Raw genomic sequence first — 23,865 nt, forward strand, 5'->3', positions numbered from 1 at the left:
CAACCATCCTTCTATTACCATTACTACCTATTACTAAAATAGCAGTAAGCACAAATGAAAGCTTAAGAACACTTTCTATTACTATAAAAATAAATAATTTGTAATACATGGTTAGTAATATTTAGCAAACAGTGTGCTACCACCATCACAATGGCCTATTACACCTTCTAGCTTCAGAGGCATCCTTATACATCCAAAATAGAGAGGAGGATATAAACTATATGGATCTCTCTCAGCAGTGGTTTCACAACAATAGAGGCCTTGTGGTCTAGTAGAAAATGGTGTGCATGCAGAATTGCAAAGGGCTGCTTATAAAATATTTGTACTGTGCAGGACCTGCAGTGTAGCTAATACACAACACCCAAATTCCATGACATAAATATTAGGAATATATTTAAATAAAAAAAATCTCATCAGAGAAACTGTTGTTTCTTTTTCTTTCTTTCTCTTTTTCTTTTCTTTTCTTTTCTTTTCTTTTCTTTTCTTTCTTCTTTTCTTTCTTTTCTTTCTTTCTTTTCTTTTCTTTTCTTTTCTTTTCTTTTCTTTTCTTTTCTTTTCTTTTCTTTTCTTTTCTTTTCTTTCTTCTTTCCTTTCCTTTCCTTTCCTTCCTTTCCTTCTTTCCTTTCCTTTCCTTTCCTTTCCTTTCCTTTCCTTTCCTTTCCTTTCCTTTCCTTTCCTTTCCTTTCCTTTCCTTTCCTTTCCTTTCCTTTCCTTTCCTTTCCTTTCCTTTCCTTTCCTTTCCTTTCTTTTCCTTTCCTTTCCTTTCCTTTTCCTTTCCTTTCCTTTCCTTTCCTTTCCTTTCCTTTCCTTTCTTTTTCTTCCTTTTCCTTTTCCTTTTCCTTCCTTTTCCTTTTCCTTTTCCTTTTCCTTTTCCTTTTCCTTTTCCTTTTCCTTTTCCTTTTCCTTTTCCTTTTCCTTTATTTAAATTACAAATTATGCTTTAGGAAGGGGTGACTGAGATCTCTGAATGTCTATCAGTAATGTCTAAGACACGTTTGATGTGGTATTTTGTGTTCTCCATGAAGTGCTGTTCCTCCACTGACCCTGCTGACCAAAGCCACACGGTGCCAGCCCTGCAGGGTGACGCACGCCAGCGGGAGGGCAGGGGGAGCAGGAGGAGGAGGAAAAAGCCCAGCCTGGTGCCACCCTGCAGCTATCGTGCATCCTTCCTCACCTGCATTGTCAGCTCTTCCAAGCTGGCAGTGCCGCGGCATTTTTAGCCCCTCCATAAGGCAGTGCACATGTTGTCCGCCTGCAGCCCAGGATTGAAAAATGACTCAATCACTGCCTGACCTTGCAGGTGTGTAGTCACTGTGCCATGCGTGCAGCCTGCCTGGTTCTGCCCCGTTGCATAGCATAAAAAGTCAGCAGAAGAGAAATTAATTATCTTCACTCAGCTTTTCATTCACTGATGCCACAGGGGACGGCTGAGGCAGAATAAATGACTATATTCCTATAAACAGCAACAGAAACGTGTATTTATGCTCTCTTTGTATGCACATTTATTTATATTTCAGAACTTGATAATCTCATTACTGAGACTGTAAGATCTAACAAATTTGGGAGAAAGATGGGAGAGACAGACGTGTTTATCAGATTTTTGTTTCTGAATTAGTCTCGTGCGCTGCTCTTGGCACCTGGCACTTCTGCTGCTATGCTCTGTGTCACGTTGCTGCCATTCCCACCCTCAGCATCTCATGGGGCTGGCAGAGGCACTACATTCCTCTTCCTTCAGCCAAAGCCACTTGCTCAGGGACCTGGCAATGAGCACTGCACCTCTGCTAGAGCACCACGCTCCTGGGCACCCCAAAGCCTGGTTAAACCATCAGGATAAGCAGAAAAACCATTCCTAAATCGACTTTCTTGTGTGCCACATTTACTTTCGGATTATCTTAGTGTACACATGTTGGCAGCTTTTCTTGTTAGAGAGGAGAATTTAGGACTAAAGGAATGAAGAATTATCGAGTAATATCTCTGGAAAAATATGTTAAGGTTTTTCCTCAGTTTGCACATAATGAAATAGATGAAACTATAATGTATTAATTAAAAGAAGAACAAAATACTTTGTTTTATAGTCTTAAAAGGGAACTATACTAATTTCTTTAAAAAATAAATCTTGCTATGAATGTAGATGTGTAATTATTTTCAATCAGCATCACATTTTTGTAGCGTTGATTAGGGTGGAGTTTAAGGACATGTTTGTATTCGCCCTTAGGGTTACAGCTAATACGAACTGAGGCGACTCCTGCTTTGCACCAGGTTTTGCTGTCCTGGGTTTATTTTACAGGCTCCATAGCCCTCCTGCTGCAGTCCTGGCCCCATAGACGAGCACACAACCTCCTCCCCTTTGTCCCTGCTTCCTCTCCAGCCCAATTACTGGCAGCAGCGGCTCCCCTCTTGCCCAGTATCCACTGGTGAAAAGTGAACTGGAAACATCATGAGCAACCAGGGACTGGCTGAGATGCAGGGGTGGAGGCCAGCAGGGGAAGCAGGTGGGCACGAGGCTGGTGTGTGGGCACAGCCCCAGCTGGGAGACAAATCCAGCTGTAAGAGCAACATAACAAACAGAAAATCCTCTGTTGGGACACTAAATACATCCCAGCACAGGCCATAATTTTGTCCCTACCGTGGGATATGCACTAATTTGTTTTTTGTTTTCTCTGTTATGACAGAGGGCTCCAAGACTGCTTGAGGAAGCGATGTCTGGAACCTTCCCAGGGAGCTGCTGGAGGGTGCCAAGAGAAAAATCTCCCCAGGTTATTCAAACAGAGAGAGAGACGCTGCTCCTGCTCGCACGCTCCCTCCCTTTCTCTCTGCTGCACTTTCGTCCATCTGTCACGAGTTTTCCATCTCACGCAGTCGGTGTGGAATGAGTCCAAAGACCTGATTCTCAAGGCAGTGCCCAAAAAGCTCATCTAAACCAACAAACGCTTCAGACAGAAATAAATTGGAATGGTTGGAGAGTAGAAAATACATCTGACGTAGCAAACACCTACCTTGACTGCTGTTACCTACATGTTATAAATAAATCGGCACTACCAATCCTGTATTTTCATTGGAATTTAAATGTATATATTACGTGCACAGTGCATATTCCCTTACATGCGTATTGCTGTACGTCCTGTCCCTGAGCGCACGCACACGAAGCTCTGCTGAGCGCATGGCATTTGCAGCCTGCAGCTCGTCTCATCCTCACTTCACGCTCACGCTGCTCCTCAAACCTTCACGTGCCCGTCACTGGGATAAGGAGAGCTGGGCACCAAAACCCAGCTGCTGCATGAGCCTGCACTGGGCACAGCAGGTGCCGAGCTGGAAAACGTGCACAGAGACAAATTCCAGAGCTGGGTGCCATGGGGTGCTCTCTTCTCGTGAGCATCCTCTGCCCAGGGGAAGGGAAGCGATGGTATCCTCCGTGTCCTGCTCCTCTTCAGCGGTACCTGAACATCCCTGCGAGGTGCCAGCACAGCCTCTCGGTCCCTGTGGGTGCTGTGGGGCTGCAGGCGATGCTCGGGGGGCACCGCACGCCTGCCTCTTGCTGCTCACAGCCCACTGCCGCTGCCAGGCCTTCCACCGTGAGGCACAGATGTTTATTGTGGGGATAATAATTCAAGTGCTTTTTGCAGCAATCAGAGTCTGCTTGGGAGTGTTGTAAACAGATTAACGAAACCAGTATTGCACTCATGCTAAATAGTACTTGTAACCACACAAAAATTAGGCTGACGTAAATGATGGGTTCCCTCTCCATCCCTCTCTTCCCCCATTCTTTATCTCTTTCTTAGTCTCTCTTTTTTTTTTTTTCCTTCTTTTCGTGAAGTGAGAAATGTAAATGTAGATTACTTCACATCCATGAAAACGGTAATTCTCTTATCATCGATGAGAGCTGAATTGCCCTCCTGGCACCCATGCCCGCTGGCACTGTCACAGCACACTGCTGTGAGCAGCGGGCGCATTCGGGAGCGATGTGCAGCCACCATCTAAAATGTTCAGACTCTATGGATGCAGCTGTGCTCCAGCATGGAGCCCACCCCCAAATCCTATCATTTTGGGGGTATGAATATGAATAAAGCCCTTAGACCTGATTTAAAAGCATTTACATTCTCCTCAGTCTCTGCCCCAACACTGGATGAAGATGTATTTCCTTTTGCACTATTATACCAGGAATGCTCCTCTTTCTTTCTAGCCCTCTTTCTTGGCAGATTCCCCCCCTCCCCTAAGTATTTAAAGCTACCAGCAATTTCATTTCTCCCAGTAAGCACCGCAAATTCCCTCTTTTACAACCAGAGCTGAGGAAATAAATTCAAATGTATTCCACGTCTGGCGGCACGGCATGATTGATACAGCTCTGTGTTGTCGTGTCTTTTTGTTCTGCCACACTCGGTAATTCAATTATGCTAAGCAGAGCCTCGATTCCCTGGGCTGTGGCGTGTCTCGCACAGGTAGCAGGGCGGTTTCTCAGGAGCTGAGTGCTTGGGAAGCCCGCGTACATGTTAGCTGCAACAAGTACTCCTCGGTGATCTGAGCCGTGCTGTACTGGGGGATTTGGAAACACCACCAGAAATAAAGCTCTGAACGGAAAGCAGGTGCAGGAGCACTCAAAGAAATCTCTGAATTTTACTATCACTTGTAACCGTATGGAAAAATATGTATTCGTATTAGCAATGTCAGGGGCCTGGGGCCAGGTGAATAATGCATTAGGAGGAGCATGTGCTGGAGCTGCCAGACAGGGCTGGGACTCACAACAAGGTTAAGGGGGAGAAATGCAGCGTGGTTGTGCCCTGGTAACATTCATTCAGCAGCCACTGGGAGGGAAAGAGTTAAGAAGTCTGCTATCATTGGCAAATGATATCTTCAGTCATTCTCTAATTTTTTTTAGCACAGAATGCTTTTTGCCCATCCTGAGTGGTGACACCCAGGCCCCGACGGGGCAATTCGTGCTAAGCCAAAGAGGAAGGGCTGCCTGGTGGCCGCCAGTGATTTCTGGGTGATAACTATATAAATTCCTACTTCTCTCTGCATAAAGAGCTCCTAAGTCCCTGTGCACAAAGAAAGCACATGTCATAAATTACAGAAAGCTAATATTCAATATATATACAGCTACAGAAATGTAATATTCTGCACACAGGGGGCAGACGGGCCCCCAGGAACTAAAAAAACTACAACTAAATTATGTTTTATTTTTGCTTTTCTTGAGACCGGTCAAGAAACCGGCCTTTTGCACACACCAAATGTGAATCGTAAGTCCCCAAACAGCTTGAATACATAGCCACTTACTAAAGTATTAAAAAATGGACTGGAGAAAAGACAAACACACCAGAGCATTTAAACCGAAGGATTTTTGAAAGTTTAATATAGCTGTAGATAAAACTGAGCTTGCAGTATTAATGAATACAAGAGTTTGTTGTTTTGTATAATTCAAATAAACTTGTACATTTATACAGTTATAGAGTGCATGCCAGAAAATGCATTTAGTTTATTCTAATTTGAATATGTACAATTTACAATATAATTCAAGCATAAATTCAGCAGTAGAGAACACAGACCGGCTGTGCAATCGAACAAACAGATATACTTCTTCTTAGCATAAGCAATAGGGCCGGGCTAAAATGGTTAGGAAAAACAGAAAAGGGTTACACCAATAAAACTGAAATATTAACCAGAAATAACTTCTTAAACCGAATAACTGAAGAAAGTTATCATCCATGTTTGTACTTTCACTCTCATTAACGAAAGACACGTGTATTTTAGCCTTAACGTACATTACACATTGCAGTACAAGCCACAAGCCTCAGAAATCTTGCGTCCAGCAAGGACAGGTGAATATTTGGATTTTAAAAAGTCAAACGTTTGAATTGAACATAACTTAGTATTTTATGTGGCATTAATTTAATAAAAGTGAGGATGCTGTCCCAGTGTTTCGCATACTTTCAGGTATTTGTATGCAGCCACTGAGTCACCTACGCTCCTCAGGCCCAGCTGGCTGCAACACCATTGCTCTTACTCCAGGGATGTTCCGCATTGACTTTCCACAAGGAAAAATCAAGAGGGCAGTGGGCAGTCCCACGGCAGCAGGGGATCTGGGCAGGGACAAGCCCCCGTGGCTGTCCCCCCGCTGAGGAAGCTGCCACCAGCACGTGGCCACGTTCACTCAGCCAAGGACTAGCAGAAGAGTTCCCCCTGGCACACAAATTAAACAGCACAACCTGAGCAAGTGTCAGCAAACGGGGGAAAACGTTCAGATTTTACCTGGCAGCGTCAGAGGTCTGCTCATCACACGCTGGGGAGCGGCACACAGGGAGCTGCACACACGGTTCCCTTTAACAACAACGTGCAAAGAATTTCAGTGTAGCCAAAGGTGTAAAAAGCATGCAGTGCCACTCAAAAATCGTTATAAACGGTGAAAAAAACCTTCAGTTAGTACCAAGTCCACGAGCGCACAACTGAGCGACCCCACACGGTAACTTCCAGGACGAGCACTGCGCCACCGCGGCGTTTGAGCCAACCCTTCCAGCGACTCTCAGCCTCTCGGTTCTTGCTCCAGGCCAGCCTTTGTAATAAAACTGAGCTGTTCTGTCCCATGCGGCGTAGAGCCCTCGAGGCTTTGCTCCCCGAAGCCACTGCCACCCAGCCCCAGCCCCAGCGGGACACGGAGCCCCTCCGCCACCCAGCTCCGAAGCAGCCACCCCACCTCGTGGCCCCACATTTTGGGGCAAAACAGGATAAAAACCCAAAAACCAAACGCAGCCACAGCAGGCTGCCAAAGCAGACGTTTATACAAAGTATTACTCATTTCAAAACCCACAGGGTCAACCTTGGTTAATGTTTTTGAACATGTTTTCACCACAGAGAAAGCAGTGCAGGGAATCGCCCAGCAGCGCAGAGAACCCTGGCGCTGCTGGAGCACGGGGGGATTTTGGCCCTGCCCTTGGGCAGAGCATCCAGAAGAAAAGCCTGCTTGACTTCACGGACAGTCAGCTATTGCCACAGTGAGCTGTCCTATCAATGTGAGAAACCAAGCACGTGCTGTTTATTTGAAAGGGTTTTCTGGTTTTCATACGTATCTGTTATAAATTCTGGAAGAAATCTAAAATTATTTTCTAATCATACCTAAATTGTTAATTTTACTCTTTTCTTTTATTGTTTTGCCTAGCCTTGTTAATACAAGTTTCTTTTCTAAATAGTACCTTATGAAATACATTTTTTTTCCAGTAGCCCATAGGCAGAAAAAAGAAACCCAAGAAAAAGTTAAAGCAAAATGGAAACCAGCAGTTCATTTAAGGCTAGCAGATTTGGTGTGAGAAGTAACTAATACACCTTCCTTCAAGGAAAAAAACCATGCACCGTAACCACTTAGTGGAACAAAACATCACAATCCACATTAAAAAAATAAAAAATAAAAAAAAATTATAACTTACCCTGAAAGTTACCCACTCTCATGTTTTACCTACCACATACTCTTAGGAAATAGAGGGGCACGGAACGACCCCTGTACATATTTTTCAGAATATACAGTATAAATATAGTACGAGTCATGCCATAAAACTATATGCAAAAATTGCACACTATTATTGCATGCGCGTTGTGATACTACATGCCGGGCACGGGCGGCAGGACGGTGAGCGTGCGTACGGCCCCGCTGCCGCCACCACCACCACCACCACCACCACCACCGCCACCACCACTGCCACCACCACTGCCACCACCACCACCACCACCACCACTGCCACCCTCGGACACGTGGAGCCAGCACAGGAGGTGGTGTGGAGGCCGGCCATCCTGCCCACGCTGCGCTTCTCGCCGCAGTCCAGGCTCTGCGAGCCAGCCAGGCGCCCGGCCGGGCTATGTGAAGCGGTCGGAATTCATTTTTCTCAGTTTGGGAGGAAGGTTTCCCTCCATCCGCCCGCCGCCCGACAGTTTCTGGAGCTTGGGTGGCAAATCGGCCACGGACTGGCTCATGGGATCCGACATCATCTTTGTGGTTTTGGACACCAGTTTCTCTTCCGAATTCCCAGGGACCGAGCTGATCCGCTGCAGTTTCATGGGCAAATCCCCCATGCTGTAGGCCTTCTCGGAGGTGGTGGAGCTCATCCTGAGGAGTTTTTTGGGGAAGTCTTCCCTTCCAGTTATTTTCTGCAGTTTTGAAGGAAGTTTTGTGCCAACTTCGTCGAGACCATCCAGGCACTCCACTGAGTTGTTCCTTTCTTTGCTGTTGCTGACAGCGGGCGCTATCAAGGGCGAGGACATGAGCAGCATCTCCTCCTGCTCCTTCACGCTGTACGGCGGGGTGGGGACCTCGAACGTCGCGTGGAACTGGGAGTAATCGACTTTGAAGAACCCTTCTTCCAAGGAAATAACCGGGAAGAAGCGATGACCCCAGAGCACCTCGTCCTCGGTGTAGGACGTCCTGGCTTGGCACGTCATCCCTGCAACCAGCAAGGGAGAAAACTTGATTGGTTATGAAGAATTTTAGGAAGCACTTACATCCTGGGGGGGTTGAACATTTCAAGAAACATATTTTATATTTTTTAATGTATAAAAGAGAAGGCACTGGTGTGTCTGCCGCTTTCATACAGTTGCTATTAAATTGTCATCCTCAGTGTGTGAGGAGCCAAAAATAGAGCAAGGGGCGTAACGGCGTGAATAATTCATGTCTATTGTTACGGCCACTTCTGAAGGCGCTGCTGATGAAGTGAAAATACAGAGCTACCCTTTTAACCCCAGCATTAAGTTAGCCACAGATGCTAATTGCAACCTGGAGTTGGACTTGATGGGATCTTAAAGTATTACTCAGCTGTTCCACATGTTCATCATATTCATGAACTTACCCAAAACCAGACCCTACGCTTTGCAGGTCATGTGCACAAAACAAGCCTGCACTAGTGCACTTTAGCCCATCGGAGAGCAGTAAGTATGTGCTGTGAAAGGTATTTATTTCTCTTCAAGTGCTTCATGAGCAATCTGCTCACAGATACATAATGGCCTGGCTGAGATCTAAGTTTCAAAACATTAGCATGGACGGAGAAATATGACCGCGGGGCCCAATATGGCCCTTATCCCCCTGCCTCCCACCTGTGCCCACTCTTCCTCCTCCTCCTCCTCACTGCTGGCCCCTGGCCACCCACCTGCCCTGGAGAACCAGAGAAATGAATGTGAAATGTGTTGAGGGCTGTTTTTGTTTGTTTGTTTCCTTTTTTTTTTTTTTTTTTTTGATGTTGTTTATAAATAGTCTCTACAGCAAGCAGGAAGTACAACTGCACTACCATTTTATCCTGGTGTAACAAATTGCAAAAATGGCATTTGGTTTTCAGAAAGTTAAATCTACCTGGACAAACACATCCTTTGCCTAGCTAACAACAATGCCTTTAAGTCAAGAGCAAGTGAAAAGAGACTGGAAAGCACAAGAAAACTGCTAGCAGGGCTGTAGGAAGGGGTAGTGGGGGATGAATACACATCTGGTAACACGCAGCCAGAAAAATAAAATGTTATTACATTTCATGTTACTGCTAGCAGAATGGAACTTTTCGTTTTGCATAGCAATTTCGCCTGCTAATACCCTGAGCATTTCACAAGACATAAAAAACACAGTTTTCCATTTTATCTCTTAGAAAAAAAATATGAGCCCAGGGAGGGTTTTGCCCAGGGTGCCCTCCTACTGCCAGTAACTCAGCCTCCCCTGAGCTGATGGCTCTGTAAGCATACTCAATAAAACCCAAACCATCCCTGCCCCTTCACACCAACCACAGACAGGACAGTATTTTATACTCCGTGATGCATTTCCATCCAGTCACCATGTGTTTCAGTTCTACTTACAAACTGAAGTGGAAGCAATCACATACCTAATGGGTTTAGAAAAGAAAAAAAAAAAAAAAGAAAAAAACAACAACACATAATTTGTAGAAAAATGGTAATTATAGCAAGTACTTCTTCCATCTGTGTCCTTTATTCTGCAGCTGTTCATTAGCTGCACCTTCGCAGGGAAGGCACAGCCCTTTCCCCATCTCTCCTGCAGGCCTGATGCTGCGGAGCCCCCGTGAGGAGCCGAGCGCTTCCCTCGACGTGTGCTGGGGAAGTGGCACTGCGGTGGCTGCCGGGCAAATGACCGTTTAACTCGGTGACCTGCACTTTAGATAACAAACGACTCCAATGCAAATCTGTCCTAGAGCACTTAGAAGCGGATGACACTGCCGGTGGGCAGCGGGTGGGTGCTGGCACCAGCAGCACGCACGCTGCATAGGGTCAGGGAAAGGCAGCAGGGCAGGGGCTCTCTCCACCCCAAGCCATCACCCTGCCAACTACCAAACCTGCGGCTGCCACTAGGCTATTAGAGGAGCATTTTACCTGCCTATTATCGGAAAATTTATTAGCTGATGAGCAAGAAAAACAACTGCACATTTTGTTGCATTGATATAACCCTTTGGAAGCTCGTCTGAGAGAGAAATATTCTCAGGTATATAATTTTTTCTTCAAAATCAATTTATCCTATTCTCTCACAAACCCAGGGCTGCAAATTATTCAATAGTCTCTCAGGATGAGCAGCAGCAACTAACAGGCCTGTCAGCACAGGGAGCAACTGTCAGGCTGGGCAGAAGATGCGAGGAGGTGCCTAACAAGCTCTGATAAGGCACCGGACAAGAAATCAATTCTCAGCTTTTCCTCCAGCTCTGTTGCGTTTCCCAGCTCTCCCTTCCCTTGCCACTTCCTTAGCAAACTCCTAAGGGCATCGGACCACGGGCACGGCCTGCCTCTCTGCTGTACCCTTGGCACAGCACTGCAGCCCTGGCCATGGCACCACACTCCAGGCCCTGGCTGGAGGCCGCGTCCCTGCATGGGACAGAAAGTGTCCCACAGCCCTTGCTGCCTCCTGTGGGAAAATTAACACTGAAAATTAACATGAAACACAGCAGCAGCATGCTCCTCGGGGCTGTCGGCCCAAAGTTTGCATAGACGGGAGGCCTTCGCCTTGCCCAGCACGAGCAAGGCCCCGGTGCACTTGACAGCCCTTGCAGATAACTACCCCTGTCCTATTTTCCATCTGTAGATCCATAATCCATGCTCAAATGTGGAAAGGCCTGATACTTCAGGGCAGAGGCAGCTTCCTTCTGGTCCCACCAAGCCCAGCAGACCTCCAACACGCAGGAGGACCACAGCCAGGCCTGACCCACCAGTGTGGTGGTGAGGTTGGGCTCGTAGGCTTCCCTCTCCTTCTGCTGGCATGGAAGGCTCTTCTTTTTAATCCTGAGGAGGTATTCATCAGCAGGGTACAAAGCCGACAGAACCTTTGATGCCTTCGTCATGCTAATGGGCTGGTTAAATTTTTACCAAGTTGCCTATATTATTGATACTCATTCGCGGGATAAATTTTAAATTCTCTTTTTGGAATAAACATGCTGTATGCTGCGCTTGTAATTAAAAAGCCATCCATTTGTCAAAGTAAAAGGGTTAGATGCATGATGTTCATCACCCCAAATGCATGCTTCCATCACAAAGTGCTCTTCAGCAGCCGATGATTGCAATGCACATTAGCAAAGCTCTGGCTGAATACAAATCGTGATAACGCACCTGAAAATAGGTACGCTTATGCATATGTGCCCACATAACCCCAAAACACATGTCCACTAGGAAAACCTCTACTATTTCCAAACCATGGGCTGCAAAAGTATTGTTCACTGTGTCCGAGGGAAGAGATTTCCATAGAGAAGCTGCTCTTATGGTGTCCTGCACTCTCACAAATCTCAGCCCAGGGCATTTTGGACCACCTCTACCCAGGCTGTCTTACAGTGCTTCCAGGAATTACATTTCTTCCACGGAAGTCAGCAGCTGACTCTCACCTCTCAAAGCTTTATGAATAATGAGCTTTTGGATGCATCCCTTTGAAGAAGGATGCTGAAATGCTACCAGAAGATGTGGTTGCTCTTCTTCCTGGTGCAGATGCCCTGTGGACACGGCCCTGCATACCCTTTTTTCATCCCAGCAGCACAGCCGTGCAGGGATCCAGTCCCTTACATCCCTCATCTGGCACCCACTGCACGCTCTGGTGTGCAACGCCACGGGAACACTGGAAAAGCCCAGCCATCTACATCTGAGAAAAATTTCCATTAACTTCCTCAAATAAAGTACAGCAGAGCAGCTCCGGAGGCCAAGCATGGGTTAAATCCATGAGCCTGTTTCCTCGTGATTTATATGAAAGCATTTTTTTTAATAATCATGCCTTTTCCTTTCATCATTTGCTCAATCTCAAGCAAGTGCTATCACTGGAGAAAAAATGCATCTATCTGCCATATTGTAAGTTATTAAATAGAAGTTATTATTTCTAACGAGGTAGAATACTCGCTTGTAGAGCCTTAGCCGGGCTGCAGAAGTGAATGCAATTATCTCAGGCTCAGCCAGGCAACAGATATTCCAGCTTTTGTTTTCCCCTGCCCATGGCTCCAGCAGGCTCGGCCTCAATACCCCAGTTGCAGGAAACACCAGCGAGAAACTGGGCTACACCTGCACTTCAGACACAGCTGCTGAGACGGGGAGCTCCCAGCACTCCAGCTCAGTAAGCACGTCACGGGAAGAGGTCAGAATTCCCCAGCATCTGAAATCCCAATAATTAAGATAATTATCCTGATTGCTTCTAGCTTTGCTACAGGGTAAGGCTAGTTCCACAGAGAAGTGAAGCATCCCAAAGGACAGCCGCTGTCGCCACCAAACCCCAAAATCCAGCCTAATCTCATACCACCGCATGCGCCTGTCACGCGTCCCCGGCACCGCGGCAGCGACTGCTGCCTGCCTGCCTTCCCCCGGGGGCAGGTGGGGGACAAAAACCTCTGCAAATAAGCCCGTTGACTAATTCTATCCTGTAAAAACCCTCAAATTATTTCTAAATTCCTAAATCTCCAGATGGAGCTGGCTGTATCCAGGCAGTTTCTAGACCTCATGGTATGCAGCCTGGAAAGCCCGGCCGAGTGCTGCTCTCCTGGTGGCCTCTGCTGCGGGAGCTGGCCAACAGCAGGAGCTTGCAAGCTTCAACAGCCCCCATGACACCCCCCAAAGAGCTGTAGGCACATTGAGGACACATGGCTCCTCTCTCTGTCCCCATGGAAGCCCCCAGGTTTCACCTTGGTTCCTGCCCTGTTTTCAGGCTGTCTTGGGCAGGACCATGAGAAGGAACGAGATCATCCTTGGGGCATCTTCGCACCCCAGCCCTCAGGAAATCCTGCAGGAGGAGATCCTAGTGAAAATGTACAAATGCAAGGAAGGTTTGCTTACGTTCTGTCATTTTTTATTTTTTTTTTTCTCATTAAGGTTTGGGCCCTGCAGGTTAAGGCACCTGGCAGGGGAGGCTGCCTTCCCTGAAACCTGGGGCTGACCTGGAAAGCCTCAAAACCTCCGACAGCATTAAAACCTCAGCAGCCAGGAATGTTCTCTCGGTTACCATGAATTAAACCATTTTACCATTGCAATGTAAGGCCATGAAGGCAGTGCAAGGAGAGAGCCTTGATGCAAGACTTGACATAACAACACAGCGCACCTCTTGCTGCGCTCCCACGGGACCAAGGGAAGATTTACAGCTTCAGCAAAAGGGAGGTGCATGATTTCCACATAAAGCTCTTCCTCTGGGGCTTCCAGGACTGTGAAGTGAAATAATGGCTTTTTAAAATCAAGGGAACAACAAGCTGGATTGTGTCACGTTTAGCTAAGTCACGGCCCGATATCCTGATGTGAACATCTGGCCGCTCGGCCTCCCTGTGCCTGAAATGAAGAGAGATGTCTGAATTCTGCAGCAAGCCAGAAAATGGGCCCCCAAAATGTGAGGTCAGAAACAATTCAGCAAAACTTGGAGTGACGGATGCTCTCAGGCTTTTCCTCTCAGTGTTTGCTGCAACATTATTTTTTAATATAACTTCAAATGACAAGCTGTGCCATGCACGGCAGAGAAACACACAGCCCAATTCCTAACCTGACAGCAAGTGCGGTGTCTAAACTGAGATACTTCCCATCCATTTGGAAAGAACAGCTATTTTTAGCACTAGCGTTCTTCTACTATAATTTCAGGACACATTTTTTATTAAGCGGGGTAGTTTGAAGCGCAATAAAACTTTGTCAATTTGCGGTTCTTGCTGCTGCCTGGTGTAAATGCCTGATTTACAGCAGCAGCCCTTTTGCAAGCCAGGTTTCTTTAATTGAAGGCAGCTGGGCAGACACCATGCCACCTTCACATGTTAAATGCATCTGATTACTTTTTAAGTAATATTTGAATAAAAGAAGCTTTTCTAAAGAGAAATAAAAAGGCATTTCCTCAAATGCCAGGGAGAAAATCATTCTTTTAGGTAACAACCGTAGAAAGGTGCTCACTGTTTTCATCAAAACACAAGCATGTGCAATTCAAATCATTTCTCTCATTTAAGCCTTAACTGAAGGAATAACTGCTTGTGTTTTCAGAGCGCCTTTCCTTTCGAGGTTCTCTCTGGCAGGCTTTTGTCCATGCAGAAGTGGCTCACAGCCCTCCTGCTTCTCGTGGTGACAGCTCAGCCTGCCCGGAGCCCGGGGACCCCTGCGTCGTGGGGCCAGCGGGAGAAATGGCCCCTTGTAGTCACAGCACGATCCCTCTTCAAACTTAAACCCACAGCAGGCTTCTTACAGACCACTGTGCTTAGTTACCATTTATCACTGAAATCTATAAATTGCCCGAACAAAAGGAGGGCAGAGATTAATCAGGTGAAGCACCTATGCGAAAAGGGAACAAAGGGAGCCGGGGCTCTCGAGTAGCAACACGCACACATTTATGCAACAGTCAGACATCATTCTTATGCTAAACATTTTAATTTCTCGTTGCCGAATAGCAGACCCAGGCTTCTGCTTTGCTACCCGATATAGCCACGGTGTTTATGCTCTGGCACTATAAATACCTCCCGGCTCGCTCAGGCTGTGCTGTTCTCCAAGGAGCTATCGCCACGCTTAAAAAGTGCTGGTGACAGCCAGGGTATTCTTTATCAGCTGCTCCTCTTAGGGCAATTTTTAATCACTGATAGACGCCTAGCTTTCTGACACCTCGCAGACAGCCCATCTTGATGCTTACCAGGACCACAGGAGCTGTCACCAGCACGTGTTGTGACAGGCTTGGGAAATGTCACCAAACCCACATGTCAAAGCAACGCGCCGCTGTGCGCATCCTCACTGCTCCTACCCGGAGAGCAACAGGTGGCCGTGCCATGAGCTAACCTCCCCTCTGATGGGGATGGTACCAAAAAAAAAGGGGGCAACGTGGGTGGGAATAAAGGCACGGCAGCCTCCAGCATTGCCATGCTGGGCTCTGCAGCACCATTTCCCCTGCTTTTGGAAAAACAGGGCCAGATTCTCAGTTAGCCAAACAGAAATCTCAAACGCACATTTAATGCAGCGGCAGCAATTTGTACTATCCAAGAACTATCCAAGCCCAGTATTTTTCTTATCTTTTTTTTTTTTTTCTTATGCACACGAAAAAATACACATTCTTTTGAAAGACCAATCTGTTCCTTTCCCTCTACGTGCAGGAGTGAGTCAGGGTTGACTTCAGCCCCTCAGCTCCTCTCTTTGAGCAGATTTCTCTGCAGAGCCATCTGCCACACGCCGGTTCTTGCATCCTTCCCCTCCCACCGGCACGCTGCTGAGCAAACCACAGCACCCAGGTGGAAGAGTTCAATCCCTGTGCCACTGGGCGCCCTCCAGAGCTCCCCTCCAGCCTGAATTTCACCAATCCCAAGCCCTGTGATAACTTCCCCCAGGGAAGGTTGCTAATCCCCCCATCTGTGTCACCCTCCTCCAAACTGCAGGCAAACACATGGTGCTGGGTTTGTGCTCGGTGGAGCTGGGCGTTTGGGGACGCTGGGAAGAGGTAGGGGAGGGAAGGATTGTTTTGTTAAATCAGAACAAAATTGTCGGTGGTCAGGGGAGGCAGCAGGAACACAGCTTGAATGAAAGGTAGGAGAATGGTGCCAAGCTGTCAGAAAAAAAAAAAAAAAGACATTTAAAATAAATTATCCTCTTCGAACGAGAACATTTTCGTTATGAGGCAAGCAACACAAAGCCCAGCAGCAGCCCAGCCCTCTGAATACGCAAATTCCTCACCGGTCCCATGCTTCTCCAACACCCACCAGACCATATGCTGCTCAACACCAAAATAGAGCTCCTCGATCTTCAGGGCTTTGGCAGGCCTACAGGAGTCTGAGGAAGCATTTCATGTTGGAGACCGGCTTCCCGGGATGGAAAAAGCATGGATCTCCACAGGGACGAGCACGATTCACTGGTGCCACACAGCACTGCCCCTCCTGGGTACCGCGGATGTCTCAGCTGCCAGCCACCCGCCTCACTCTGGCACCCAGCTCGTCTGTCTGTCTGTCTGTCCGTCTGTCCGCAGCCACAGCCAGAGTCTGGGCCCTCAGGGATGGCTGGGAGGCTTGCTGAAAGATACCATCAACCTGACAGCCGCTTTCTAAGCAACGCCGCTGAAAATGAGGAGCCATTTGGTATGGGCTGTATCAATAGAAGGATGAAATGCAACACAGAGCTGTGTTTGAAAATAAATGTTCCTGATTTAGCGTTGTTGGTCTGACATATGGATTCATTTGCTGGGTGTCTGGGAGACTAAAAGGCAATCCGCTCACCCCCAGACCTGCTTCAAACAAACCCGCTCCTGTGCTGCTGGGACTTGCCCTTCTGACCCGCATCCCCCTCCAGCCCATGGCTCTTCCAAAAAGAAATTCAGCGTGAGACACCCTGAAAAAGACTGCCAGCCTCCCGTAAAAGAGAGAAAACCTGACTGACCATCCTCTCCTGGTGTACCAGTACTTAAAAATGAGGATGATCACCACCCCCTCAGTACTCACACACCCAGCACGTAGCTCAGGGCTAGATCCAGTGAAGGAGGGGTATGTGGCTGCTGGAAACCAGGGGACACCTCCAAATACAGGTGAAAAAGGGAGCAAATGACTTCTGGCATTAGGCAGGGGCTGCCTGCAGCATGTACACAGCAAACTCCTGGGATGGCACAGCACCAGCCACGCTGCGCACAGAAGCCACGACCTCCTGCAGCGGTGGCATCGGCTCATCCGTCATCGGCACAGCGCGGGGTCACAGCCTGCTCCGAGGGCACGCTCCGTGTCTCTGCTGCGCAGATATCTGCTGGTGTTACGTATAAACCAGCCTGCCTGTCTGCAGCTACTTCATCTGCACCCACCCTTCGTGAGAGCGCCTGGTTTGCACCCAAAAAAGTCCCAGTCCCCAGCTCCATCAGCAGCATCTCCCCGCGTGCACAGCTTGTGTCATGTATTTAAAATTAATTCACAGTGCTTAACACAAGATCCCTTGAACTAAACATAGCGTTTGCCGCAGAGTCTTCAGTTTTAGCTGACAAACATTTCTTGCAAACACGTCAGGCACACAGAATTTCCCAAGAAATAGATGCCTAAATTTTGTCAGTTCTGGGTGAAACGGGTATTTTGATAATCTCTTTGATTACCTTTGATAATCGCTGGGCTGTGAAGGTACCTTCAGGAAAGCAGGCACTCCTTGCTGCACCCCACGAGAGCACAGCACAAACACGTAGTAAGCAAGTCATGCCCTCGGGAGGGGGGCAAGAAGCCCCTGCACAGACCCTGCAGCTTCTCCCAGCCATGCTGTGCACCCTGCCAGAGCACTCCCTTCCCACCACACCTCCAAAGGTTCATTTCATTAATATTTAAGTCATTTAAAAATCAAGAACGCGGTTGTGTTTGTCCAGTTTTATTATTAGCTGCAGCAGAGAAAGCTCTGCTTTGCTGCCAACATAACGGGGCGCCGAGGTGAGCTGCTGCTCACGTTCCTGAGCCCGTGCACCCTGCCCCTGGACACAAGTGCTCCAAGCAAAGAGGGAGCTGAGTGCCAGCAGAAATTGTCTCTGCTGTCTCATCATGTCAAGAATTTAACTTAAATTACAGCAAAGCCGTGAGACCAACAGCGTTCACACGTTTTCAGAAGCAATCAGCAAGAAGAGCATCCTCGCAGGCACTGCCAGTAACGGGACACTTCTCCACGAGAAGGCAGCACCCGGGCAGGTGCCCACCTAAAATATGCAGTTTGAGAAAGGGCTATTGCTGCCGGCAGTGCCCACAGAAAATAAACACAGCTGCACGGAGACAAGCAGGAAAGCAGACAGCATCTCTCTGCAAGCATACAGTTGTTCATTAGGCTTCATTTCCTGGCAGCAATTTCAGGTTTTCATGAAAATTACCTATCTATATACAACTGGAAATGCCTCTGAGGTTTCAAAATAATCACAAACTTTAGAAAAGAGAACACCTTAAAAACAGAATTTTCTCCTCTTTATGCAGTAATTTGTTGACAGTGTTGTAGTTAGCTCCTGGAATATATATGAGCTTACCGAGCTAACACAGCATCAGTTTGGATTTTGGGAGGTAATGAGAGCTCGTTCCAGGTTTCCTTCCCTTCCTGGAAGCTTGCTGTACACACAGGCTTTCCACAAACATTAACAAACCCGCTCTGCTCCCTTTGAGCAGGTTATTTCACTGTTTGGATTCACCTCTGATGTTACATCTCTCCCAAAGCCATTAGCAAGGAGGCAAAACAATATTCTCACCTGCATTTTTTTCTGCAAAAAAGCTTTACCTATACATGAGAGCAAAATACCACTGCCCACCACTGCTTGACTTTATTATCAACTTCACAGCTTGCTCAGGCTGCCCAGTTCATGAACGCTGCTAAAATACGAAACTGAAATGGCAATAATTTTAAGAATGCTCTTCAGCATCATTTACCAGGAATTCATCTGCTTTAATTTTCGTAAGAGCCACGAGAGAGCCCCAGATGCCCGGTGGGACAGAACTGGTTTTTGTTCTTCGCATCTGAGTGGTCCCTGGCCGCAAAGAGCAGTAAAATAAATTGCCCATTACCTTGGGTTTCCAGCCTTTGAACACGGGGCTCGCTCATCAGAGCAACGTGACTGTCTCTGGCCAAGGAAAGCCTCTTGGCTCCAGCCTGATGGCTGATTGCTGCCTTTACAGCAGAGAAGATGAAAGAGGCAAGATGCACTTCTGTGAAAAATCATGGAACTGCCTCGCTTCCCAGTTCCTCTTCAGAAGAAAGCGTGCGGGGCTTTATAGCCAGCATCACAGAGATGCTGGGAACATGAGACAGCACCACATGCTTTCTCCGTAACTAATTTTTAAAATCAGCTGAGCACAGGAAGATTCGTGCTGCCCTGCCCATGGCTTTCACCAGCCTCAGATGAACACGACGGAGAAGAGTTTGGGCCAAGCCCTCCAGTTGGTCCCAGTGTCACCATCCGCCCTCCTCCCAGCCCGAGGGGCTCTGCAGCTCCAAACTCCAGCCGTGGGCTCCTCCTTGCAGAAAAGCAGCCCCGCTGCCCCTTTACCCAAGGATGTGGTGGTGGAGCACTGACCCAACATCGAGCAGGAGGCCACTGCTTTCATTTTATTATTTTATTTCCCCTTGGTAATGTATTTGACTGATCTCTACGGATAACAGAGGTGCATGCTGATTACCACATGCGCAACATTGCAGAGCTGTCCCTTCCTTTGCAGCATCAGCAAACCTCTCCCATATTAAAATAAAAATAAAAATCCCAAACTTAAACAGGCCCAACATTTCCTGCTGCAAAGGCAGGGAAGGCAGATAAGGCTCTGAGTTATTGCGTGCTGTTTTCTTCACGTGGCCCCATCTTCCATTATGGTTTATATACAAAGCATCGAGGAGATGATATAGCAGAAAATAATTTCCTGCAGCATGCACAGGAGAGAGACTATTACAGCAGCCAGCAAAGGTTAATTAGTGACTATATATATTGCAACGTGACGTCATGCCGCGTACTTGTTATTCCCATGTGCACCCCAGCAGACTAAATAAGACAGAACTGAAAGCTGTGCTGTACCAATAACCATATGCCTACGAGGAGCTTCTAATTTTACACATAAACCCGCTCCCTTACATGCAGATTGTGCTGACATGAACTCATCCCCAACCTGCAATCCCCAAGGCCAGTTTAAAATCTTGCAACTCTGGGACTTTTTTGACATTTTGGGGAAAATCATGACTTTTTCCTGGAAACTCAGAACCGAGACATTAATTTTGACATTTCCTTGTGAATTTTGTATGGTATTCTTTTTTGTTTCCAATCCTACATGTCCATGTACTGCTCTTCTTCTGGGGAAAGCCCCACTGGGCTGAGGTTCCTGCGTGCCTTCATACAGCGTGAGGCAGAAGGAGCTCTGAGGTGCTCACGTGGCAATCACCACGAAAGACCTCTGTCCAAATTCAGGAGCAGTGGTCACCAGTTTCCATCCCTTATTAAGCCGTAGGATAAATGTGAAAAATAAATCCAAGAAACTACGGAGAAAGTCTCTGATGAATACATAAAATTTAACAAGCTTATCCAAGCTAAATACTTTTCCCAAGTCAAAGATTTGCTAATTACTTCCCACATATCTGATTTTATGGTGAGACACCATGAAAAAGAGCAAGGTGCTGGCAAGGTCTGTCAGCTTGTGTCCCATCCTCAGGACAGCGGGCACGGTTGCAGAGAGGTTCCACATCTGTGTCTCCTCTCTTCTGGATGCCCACAGAAGACAGTTGTTGCAGACATTTCCATTTTTTGCTACAGAAAGACTATCAAAAGGCATCGTACATTTTTCTGACAAGAAATACTGCTTTGTGACCAAGCAGTGGACACAACCCTTTGTGCCAAATCACACGTGCCCCTTCGCCGGGGCAGTGCCTCAGGTGACTGTGTCTAGCTGCAGAAATCTTCCACCAGTGGATGGGATGGGATGGGATGGGATGGGATGGGATGGGATGGGATGGGATGGGATGGGATGTTTACAAGCTCTTGTATGCACAGACCGGCCCAGATCATCTCATTAACAGAGCCACTGCCAACTGTGGTTTTCCTCCACAAGCTCCATGTAACGGCTTATGTGAGAAGCACTCCGTAAAAATGCAGTTGTTCAAAGCTTCTGTAATTCTGTGTGGTAACATCACACTTAATGTACTCTACAATATAAAAACCTGGGCACTGGTGTGCAGACAAGTGCAGTTAGCACCCGCAAGGCAGTCTGTCACAGAGGTTTGGCTCCGAGGGCACGGCAGATGCCACTTCCACTTCAAGCTCTAGGCCCTGGCCAGGCCACAGCACCCTCACAGCAAGGAATGTGCACAAGTCCTGCTCGTCACCTTCAGGTGCATAACTTCAGCACCTCCCAAAACTCCCAGGAAAGGCTCCTGGGCAGCAGCCCCCGGCCAGGAGCCCCCCTCAGCCATGCCTGGGCCTGGCCCACCTCTGGAGCCTGGCGGCAGCCAGGGTGCCACGGTACACTACCTAAAGTCATTAATTATTTTGTTTGTGTTTACTGATGTTCTCAGGTTGATCTGTTCAGCGCTAATGAGGCATTTACTCTCAATTAGAAGCCTCCTTCAGAAGCGAGCTCTAATTCCAGCGAGTCTTGCAGATGAATTAATTACAACGCGAGCGCTCAGCCTTCTGCCGGCGCCTCTGCTCTGCTCCAAGCACCCAGCTCCTGCGCTGAACAATGGGGTGCTGAGAACAAATAAGTGCATTTTTTCACCTTGTACAAGGCTCACAGTATAAAGCATGACACAAATTTCCTGCAGCTTTAAAAACCTGCCCAGGTCTGGCTGCTGAGCGGTACTGTGGGGAGCAGCCACAAGGAGAGAATTCCTGCACTGCGATGCCTGCTTGGAGAGAAATATTAAATATAAATCTGTGCTATTTCATCACGCAACATTAAGTCAGCAATGTTCCACTGTGGGAAATTTCATCCCCATTACTGCGTACCGCGTGAATTTAAAGCATCTGCAGTATAATGAGAAAGACGAAACAGGCTACAGCGAAACACTGTGAATGTGCTTAGCGCTACAATTTGTGCCCGTTAGATGATTGCATCTAATATACGTGTGGTGTCGTGCTAAAAAATAAAAAGGCAAAAAAGAATGAATAATTAATAGAGCTCCAGCAGGAAGTTTGGAAGATGTCTATATTTAGGAGCAAGCCTCTCGGGGCTGCTTTCTCTCTTGTCCTTGTGCTCCTGAAGCTCGCTCGCTGCGGATGACCGGCAGCCAGTGACACATCTCCTGCGGTGGCCAGCCACGCTTGCTGTTTTACCAGCCGAGTACAACTCTGAATACAGCCCACTTAAGTCAGATGGAGCTGAGGATGCTCTTCAAGCATCTCCTGCTCCCTCTCTGCCACAGCCCTGCTCCTCGGCACACCCCAGGTATCTGGCATGACCACAGCAAGCGGCCGCAGGACATGGTCGACTCCAGCACGTGGCCAGACAAGTCTCTGTAATGCAGACATTGGCATCTCCAAGAGCTGGAAGTGCAGAATACCTGGGAGCAAACTCTGTCCTGCAGGGCAGCTGAAAAACTGGAGACGAGAAACCACAAAGAAAATAAACCTAATTATTGCTCCTCAGAAGCTGGCAGAGAAGCAAAAACCACAAGATACACTTGGCTCGGTCACGACAGCGTGCAGAGAAAGCTTACATGGAGAATATTGGGAAGTATTTAATAATTTAACAGGATTCAGCTGCTTTGGGATGGAGGGAAAGTCGATGATGCCTGCCAGCCCATGCACAGGGCCCCAGCAGTGTGATGCCTGCTCCTGCCCTGGGGGCAGCATCGCCCATCAGCTGCCTCTGCGGGGTCACAACCAGCAGGGGAGTCGGGGCAGGAAAAACAAAACTGCAGCACGCCTACATTCACTTCTCTATTCTGCCACTGCCATAGCTTTGCGTGTTTAAGCCCTCTCCAGAAACTCATAAAAATATTGAGAAACATCCCTGCCTCAGTCTCAGCCTGGCTCTTTGCCAATCACGTAAGATAAGCGAGGCAACCCACAGCACTCAGCTTCCCAGAGTTTGTTTGTTAATGACTGGAACTCAGGTAAACATGAAAAGCTCTTTAGAGGCAGAAGGGCATGAGCATTTCAAAGAGCAACTCATTGGTGAACTTGGTGTGCATTATTGCTGTGTCTTTTCTTTCTTCACCAAACTGTGTAATGCATTGCTGAGGAATTGTCCTTGACCAGCCCAAGTGAGAGAGGTGAGCTCCTAGCTGCAGTCAGGCAGTACAAGCTCATTTTAAGGGCTCATGCATGTGAGCAATAGCCCTGTAACTGGGAAGTCCTGGGCAGTGTCTGCAGCTTGCACCCCTCCGCCGAGTTCAAAGCCCTGCTGGCTCCTTCCCATCCTTACCCCTGCTCTTTGGGCCAGGGATGAGATCGAGAGCTCCCACACCCCACACTTTTCAGCTCCCAAAACACAAAGAAACGGCTCTTCCCCTGCGTTGAGTTGTCCTGCACACGTGGAGGCAGCGAAGCCACCCTACTGCTGTCACTGCCCACCCTGTCCTGGTCAGAGCCCAGCACCGTGGCACCGGCACAGCCCGCAGCCAGCAGCTGCCAAATCCTCCTGCGGTGAGGCAGCTTTAAATATTAAGGCACAGATAATCGTTCTTAGAAAGCATTACTGTCTCGGATGCCAAAAATAAAGGCTGCTTCTATACTGACCTAATAAGGCACTCGAACTAAGCAGCAGAGGGTTTTGAGCTTCTCTTGAAACCACCGCCACCGTTGTGCTCCCGAGGGGATGGGAGGCAAAGGGAAGCTGTGTTTTCCCAGGCGAGGCAGCTGAAATGCAGGTTATTGTGGGGTAACAGAAAAAGGCACCTCCAAGAGACAACATCAATAGCGCCACTTAGAAATGTCATTTCCCATTAGGAGTAATAGTAATAATGTGATTTGAACAATAAATCTTCAAGCTAGAGCAAGCCACTTCAGAAACACAGCAATCTATGAGCTCTTCTTTTCAAGAG

General features: G+C 47.6%; 1 protein-coding gene across 1 annotated transcript in view; it reads right to left on the minus strand.

The window, feature by feature from the left end:
• Positions 1 to 5,330: 5,330 nt before the first annotated feature.
• The window catches only part of KCNJ3 (potassium inwardly rectifying channel subfamily J member 3), a 38,503-nt gene continuing 19,968 nt past the window's right edge, over positions 5,331 to 23,865 (minus strand). The window contains exon 3 of the mRNA XM_068686906.1: positions 5,331 to 8,420. Coding sequence (XP_068543007.1) covers positions 7,837 to 8,420 — 584 coding nt within the window. The 3' untranslated portion in view covers positions 5,331 to 7,836. The remainder of the gene's footprint in view (positions 8,421 to 23,865) is intronic.

This window comes from Anas acuta, chromosome 6, assembly GCF_963932015.1.
Source record: "Anas acuta chromosome 6, bAnaAcu1.1, whole genome shotgun sequence".
Lineage (NCBI taxonomy): Eukaryota > Metazoa > Chordata > Aves > Anseriformes > Anatidae > Anas > Anas acuta.